The sequence below is a fragment of the Staurois parvus genome, unplaced genomic scaffold (genome assembly GCF_062004578.1).
Source record: "Staurois parvus isolate SC_StPar_1 unplaced genomic scaffold, SC_StPar_1.0 ptg001096l, whole genome shotgun sequence".
In the NCBI taxonomy this organism is placed as follows: Eukaryota; Metazoa; Chordata; class Amphibia; order Anura; family Ranidae; genus Staurois; species Staurois parvus.
Window position 1 is genome coordinate 300,001 of NW_028318892.1, and position 7,904 is coordinate 307,904.

Genomic DNA, 7,904 nt, shown 5'->3' on the forward strand with positions numbered 1-7,904 from the left:
GAAATTAAAATAAATTAATTTAATGATGTTACGTTAAAAAACATTCAATGCATTTTGGGGGTCAAAGGAACTCCCCCTTCATCAGGGCTACAATAAAACATAATATAATGTAAAAAAAAGTTGTGACTGATAAAATCATGAGCCTAACTGTAAAACATCATGGATAACATGTGTGTGCACCCAAAAACGCCCACATATTCACAAACATGTATACATGCAATGAAATGAAGATTAATAAAGTATAATGGATTCAATTCTCTAAATTAATATCAGATTTTACATGGCAATTAGATGCCATTGCCCCATTAAGTTTATAACTGAAACATTACACAAGGGAAAAAAAAGGGGGGGGGGAAACAAAATAATCAATTAATAATAATAAATTAAGAGAAAAAAAATAAAATAAAAACACACCACAACAAAGCCCTAACAATCAGAGAGAAAAAAAAAACTAAGTTTAAACATGCCTAAAACTGAAAAATTAATCCATTGCAACTTATTAATCTTCATTGCATTGCATGTATACACTTTTGTGAATATACGGGCATTTGTGAGTGCACATCTATGTATGTTGTCCATGATGTTTTACGATTGTTAGGCTCATGATTTTATCAGTAAACTATTTTTACATTATATTATTTTTTATTGTAGCCCTGATGAAGGGAGTGTTCCTTTGACCCCCGAAATGCGTTGGATGTCTTAACATATGTCATTAACCACTTCCCGACCGGTCGTTGTATATAAACGGCCGGACGGTGGCACTGCAGGGTCAGGTGGCCGTCTATAAACGGCCTCCCCGCACCCTGCTTGTGCGCGCTCCCTGGGAGCGCGCAGCACCGCGATCCGGTGCCCGCTGTGTCCTCCGGACACAGTGAAACACCGATCGTCGGACGGGACCTCTGTACGAGGTCCCGATCATGTGATCACTGATTGGCCAATCAGTGATCACATGCAAAGTAGTAAGCAAGATGTCACTTGTGACATCATTGCTTACTATGTGTGAAATCTGCGAATGATCACAGAGGTCACATGGTACAAGGCTATTCACAAAAGCCTTGTACCATGTGACAAGCTGTGACCAATCACAGCTCACTCTGTATTTCTCAATGAGTGCAGGAATGCACACAGAGAGAAAGAGAAATGATTGCTTTTACATCCTATATGGGTGTAAAAGCAATCAGTGTAAAAAAAAAAAATAAAATCTTTATCACCCCTCACAAGTAGTACAGTGTCACCATGGTGACACTGTACTGCTAGGGTGACAGTATGTGAAAAAAAAATAAATAAATAAAAAAAAATAATATAAAAAAAAAATAAAAATGTAAAGAAAAATGTTTAAAAATTATAATTTTTGCTTATAAACTAATTTGGATTTTTTTTTTTACTAAAAAGATAACGGAATAAATTTTGGCTAAGATTTATGATGAAATATTATTTATTTGCAAAATTTTATAAAAAAAACACTTTTTTAAAAAATTTTTGGACATTTCATTTACATAGCAAACAAAATACAAATCCCAGTGGTGAATAAATACCACCAAAATAAAGCTTTATCTATCTAAAAAAAATGGTAAAAAATTCATTTGGGTACAGTGTTGCATGAACGCGCAATTGTCATTCAAAGTGTGATAGCGCTAAAAGCTGAAAATTGCCCTGGTCAGGAAGGGGGTAAAAGTGTCCGGTCTGGAAGTGGTTAAAGACTTTGGACTCTTCTCTTATGGTCTGTTTAAACTGTTATCAAAGTCCCAGTGCCTATTGGATAACCTTTTTTTCATTGGAGTCTGCACTTTTAGACCAGGGCTTTTAAATTATACACAGTCTTTTAAAACATGACATTCTCAACAAAGACTGTTAAAGTCTTGTTAAGGCAGGAGATGGCTGTCTAACTGGGATAGTCTCTTCTTTAGGAAAACTTCCTCAAATGGATATTGCTGAGAAAAACACTTGGGGGAGGTGAAAAACCTTTTTCCAGTCTCCCTACATGACAGGTTCTAAGAATGAGTGTACCAGGAACATTTTGGCTGGTTAAGGTTTTTTTTGTTTTTGTTTTTTTTTTCCAGAAACCTATGGTGATGCCCTTTGGTTGGGTCGACACAATCTTCTCCAGGGCATCAATCCTGCATCAATAAGGATAGAAATAAAATCCTTAAGCTTGGGAGAGATCAGCTGCCAAGGTTTCCTCTCGAGTGGAAGATAAGGAACCCTCTTTCTCCTCTTCACAGAGAAGAGAAGCTCTAAGAGAATCAGAGATGGACTCTGAAGAAGAGTTTGAGGGAGTCCTCTTGTGGTCCATGCAATCCAATTCTAACAGGGTAGCTAATCTACCCATAGAATTATTGCGGCTGCAAATTCCTCTTCTGAAAGACCAGAAGAAATGCATGAGGAGTTGGCGAGGCTTACGAGAGGCTAGTGACTGGTTACTTACAGTGGTCATGACACAAAAAGAAAAAAACAAACACGAAACTTAGGGGAAATGTTGCAAACATAATCACGACTTGTGCTACAGTGCACAAAGGAGATGTTTCTTCTATGGCCAACTCGCTGTAAGCAGTGGGAGCTTAGACATCCTAAGATCAATGTGCTGAGTGGCCAGGAGGCAGCATTGAGTAGATGCCTGGGCCAAGTGTGCACCTAAACGATAGTAAAATAGTACACATATGTGCAGTATGTTCCCATAAGAAAAAACTGTGCAGGCACAAAGGCAGCTCAAACCTGTGCATTTTAAAATTAGTGAAAGTGGCTGATCTCTCCTGCCATTGGCTGTAGCTGAAAATCATGCAGCCTAATAACTTAGGTAATCTCTAAGGGATCAAGGCTGCAGCACCCTGGACTCCCAGATAGGGCCATCTTGCAGTTACAGCAGCAGAAAAAAAGGATGTTAGGGTCAAGTCCCCGTCAAGGTGTTCACTCCTCCAAGTGGTCATACTCCACAGGTTTATAGAGTAAGGGTTCCACCAGTGGATTGACCACAGCACTGTATAGCACCCGCTGGCTAACTCATTGAGTTCCACTATATGCCTAGGTGAGTGCTCACACAGAACTCAACTCCTGGGGGGATGCAGGTACGGTTCCCCACGGCTTAGCCAAGAAGTCAACCAATCCGGAAAGTTGTTAAATGGAAGTAAGAGTGGTATGAGCAGCTGCAAGAAATAAAGAAATAAATAAAATAAAAGGTTTGCTTCTCTCAGAGCAAGAATAAAAAGGCCATTACACCTAAGTATGCTATTAAAAGGAGAAAAAAATTAAAAAAAACAGGCAGTGGAAGGGGTTCCAATAGGGCTGGTCTTACAGATTTGTTGTCAGTGTATTATCACTGCATAACGCAATGGTCCAAGGCTAAGATCCTTAAAACATGATCTAGAAAAAGAAAGCCTCCTCCTGTAATGTCATTCAGAAAGTATACTTTTATATGTTTAAATTCTGCAAGTCAGGAGAACATAAATATTTTTACCTAATACTTGAGGGACTAACTTATAAGTAAAAAATGCCACCCCTTTCTCCCTACTCCACACCCCTTTTTCTTTACATCCTCATATATTTTTCCAATCCCCCCCTTTCCACTTTTTTTCCCTCCACCAGCTCCAATAGCCACCATCCCCTCTTTCTTTCTGTAAATGTTCATCTCAATCTTTAACTTATAGACACTCTCTTATGAAAACTGTTTACAGTGAAGCAGTCACTTTTCTGAAACATACAGTCATAATGGACCAAATCAAGATCTACAATATTGAACATGCTGCACTAAATATTTTAAGACCTTTGATAGATGTTATGCTACAAGTTATGCAATATAAATATGATCTATGCAAGTTATGGAACATAAATGTATATACCATATTTTTCGCTCCATAAGACGCACTTTTTTTCCCCCAAAAAAGGGGGGAAAATGTCAGTGCGTCTTATGGAGCGGATATGGAGCGGCCGGTCCGGTATTTCCACCGCCGCCGTGTCAGAATACCGGGCCGGCCGCTCAGCTCTACAGCGGGACCTTATAGAGATGACTGCTGACCTTTGGGGAGGGAGGGGGAGCGGGTACCTGAATTTGACAGATACCCGCTCCCACTTCCGTGGAGTTCTTCTTTCATCTTACCCGTTCCTCTATCCAGCAGCGCGGTCTTCCCGGCTTCTGTAGTGTGGGCATGACAGCCGGGTGCCAAGTGCGCATGCGCAAGAAGCGGTGCTTTTTGTGAATGGTAAGGCGGCACCTGGGACACATGACAGATCCCAGAAGCCGCCGGACCAATCACAAAGCGCAAGTGCTTCTCGCTCATGCGCACTGGGCACCCGGCTGTCATGCCGAGCGCCATTACAGAAGCCAGGAAGACAGCGCGCGGCTGGATAGAGGAACGGGTAAGATGAAAGAACAACTCCACGGAAGTGGGAGCGGGTATCTGTCAAATTCAGGTACCCGCTCCCCCCCCCCCTAAAAGTCAGCAGTCATCCCCTGTACTATCCACAGTCTCTGGTCATCCCTGTGCTGTCCGCAGTCTCTGGTCATCCCTGTACTGTGTCCGCAGTCTCTGGTCATCCCTGTACTGTGTCCGCAGTCTCTGGTCATCCCTGTACTGTGTCCGCAGTCTCTGGTCATCCCTGTACTGTGTCCGCAGTCTCTGGTCATCCCCTGTGCTGTCCGCAGTCTCTGGTCATCTCTGTGCTGTCCGCAGTCTCTGGTCATCTCTGTGCTGTCCGCAGTCTCTGGTCATCTCTGTGCTGTCCGCAGTCTCTGGTCATCTCTGTGCTGTCCGCAGTCTCTGGTCATCTCCTGTACTATGTCCGCAGTCTCTGGTCATCTCCTGTACTATGTCCGCAGTCTCTGGTCATCTCCTGTACTGTGTCCGCAGTCTCTGGTCATCTCCTGTACTATGTCTGCAGTCCATTAGTTCAGAATTTTTTTTTTCCTGTTTTCTGCCTCTAAAACCTAGGTGCGTCTTATGGTCCGGTGCGTCTTATGGAGCGAAAAATACGGTATACCTAATATATAGATTATAATTTTCAGTGACTTCCACCCATCGAGGAACTATTAAGACTCATTACCTCACTGCTGTTAGATGTGATTTGCTGCAACTTAAATAAGGTTACAAAAGTAAAAAATATTTAAAAAACCTACACTTTTTTTTTATTACATGTAGAATAATTATTTTTGCAGGGTAATTTAATACAAATCTATAACATCATGCACTACACAAAACAGTGACCAGAAGCTGGCAATGAAACCACCGTATGACAGTTACATACCTTAATGTGCTTAGCAGTTAACTCTGGCGTCTCATCATAACCACCAAATGTGTTCGGCAGACCTATAGAATAACAAAGATTTATGTTAACATATGTCATAGCAAGCTTATCACCTAGATGCTTGTTTCAGCTGGAACAAAGCTCCAGTATAACGACTAGGACAGCTGTTTAAAAGCAAGGTGAAAGGCCAAATGCTGTGGCTATTTGTTAGCTGCATTTTGGCATCAAAAAACAAAAAAGCAAGGTAAGTGAAATTACATTACAATGCTGATGTTTTAAAATAGAAGTATGCTTTGATCACAAATTCCTATGATAATTCTGTATGTGCAAGTATGCTGATATATACAGGAGTTTGGACACTATGCAAATCAAAAAAGGGACCAGCTACCTCTAGTGCCTTTAGTCTTACACCTACTCAAAAACAACAAGCATTGAGAAGAGAGGAAAATAAACCACTTGCCTACCAGGGTAAGGCTTTCATTTTTTGCCCATGTTAAAATCTGCATGTTTTGTTAGAAAGTACTGTAAACTTGCTGCCTTTGTGGATGATATGTTGTTTTCAAAAGAACCACATATCTCACTTATGAATATATTCTCTGGGATCTGGAGCTTTTTCAGATACTCTCTAATCTTAAGATTAACTCACAAGATTTGAACATATTCCTCTCGGGTGAGGTGGTGATACAATGCCAGTCGAACTTCCCATTGACTTGGTGCTCAGAGGCTTTCACCTACTTGGGCATTCATACACAAAACTTTTCACTTGTGTTCCATCAATACCCCTACAATGCGGGAGTAGTTCCAAAGGATCAATAACATGGAGGAGATGGAGTAACTGATCCACATTGTCCAGGATAGGATATCCAGGTTTACCACCACATGGTCTTGCTGGTTGGACTTTAAGATGTCCGCTGCATACCGGGCTTACCTACAACTCCCTAGAAGAGCCTTGGGTGTGAGGGTCTGGGAATTTCATATGTATTCTAGCACCACTGAGCTGCCTTGCTATTAAGGGGAAGGGGGATGTACGGGAGAAGATGGAAAACAGCCTAATCCCATCATTGATTTTTTTTTTCACCCTAACCCCCTCTTCTCACACCCCCCTTTTTTCTGTTCTTTTCCCCTCTGGCCTCTCTCTCTTTTACTCTGGTCTGCTCTAGACAGATTAATGACTAGCCCAGGAGCCTATAGTATCTGGTCCAATCAACGCTATGGGGGTTATGCCCTTTTTCATGCTTGTCTTATGGGTTTGTCCATCGCACCTTCTGGTGCATGGTTTACTTAGCAAGGAAACTTAGATTGTTTAGCTTTTCGGGATCTGTACTTTAGCTCCATGTATGTCCAGATTTTTGCTGGCTCTGTTTAGATGGTTATTTTAAATTTTGTACTATATGCAATTTCTTCAATAAAACATTTATGGAGAAAAAAAAATATATTGGAAAAACTCCAAAAAGTAAATAGTTTCTGAAAGCAGAGACGCTGAAGAACAAAATATTAGTAGTTTTTTTTTTTTATTACTTTTAATCTTTTTATTGAAAAGTTTCAAAATACAGAACATTGAAATGTACAAAAGCCAGAACCCTGGCCACATTACAATAACAAAAGAGTGACATGAAAGTCAGGTCAATAGAGAATACAATAGGCTTTGCATAGCTTCATGGCTTGAGTTTGTACTAAACATTACATGTAATAAGACTTGCAATCACCAATTGAAAAACTGTGTGCCAAAGTGTTCCAAGTAACCAGAGAGGTCAATGGAACCTATCAAAGTTCTCATGCAAGGAAAAATACGGGGCCTGACCCCAGACACAAAGAAAGACAAAATGGAAAAAAACAAAGAGAAGAGAGAAGAAAACCCAGCCGGGGGGAGAGAGTAACAGAAAGAGGGAGAAGGGAAAGAGAAGTGACCAGAGAGAAAGAGGAAACCCAGAGAGTAACCTAAAAGGGTGTCTAAATAAAAAGTAATGATGAGCACATGCTACAGTTGCAAGAAAAAGTATGTGAACCCCTTGAGATTACGTGGAGTTTTGCATGAATTGGGCATAAAATGTGCTCTGAACGTCATCTAAGTCACAACAATAGAAGAACACAGTCTGCTGAACATAATACTACACAAACATTAGATGTTGCCATGGTTTAATTGCACATAACATGTAAACATTAACAGTGCAGGGAGGAAAAAGTATGTGAACCTTTGGACTTAATAACTGGCTGACCCTCCTTTGGCAGCAATAACCTCAACCAAACGTTTCCTGTAGTTGCAGATCAGACCTGCACAACGATCTGGAGTAATTTTTGACCACTCCTCTTCACAAAACTGTTTCAGTGTAGCAATATTCTTGGGATGTCTGGTGTGAATCGCTATATATATATATATATACACAAACATATATATATACATACACATATATATATACATACACATATTTATATACACACATATTTATATACACACATATATATATATATATATATACATATATACACATATATATATATATATATATATATATACACACACATATATATACACACACACATATATATATAATATACACATATATATATATATACACATATATATATATATATATATACACACACATATATATACACACACACATATATATACACACACACATATATATACACACACATATATATACACA

At 39.9% G+C, this 7,904-nt stretch overlaps 1 protein-coding gene across 1 annotated transcript in view; it reads right to left on the reverse strand.

Annotated features, from left to right (window-relative positions):
- The window catches only part of MTR (5-methyltetrahydrofolate-homocysteine methyltransferase), a 294,098-nt gene extending 288,764 nt beyond the window's left edge, over positions 1-5,334 (reverse strand). Inside the window, exon 1 of the mRNA XM_089658811.1 lies at positions 5,236-5,334. Coding sequence (XP_089514937.1) covers positions 5,236-5,334 — 99 coding nt within the window. The remainder of the gene's footprint in view (positions 1-5,235) is intronic.
- Between the last annotated feature and the right edge of the window lie 2,570 nt (positions 5,335-7,904).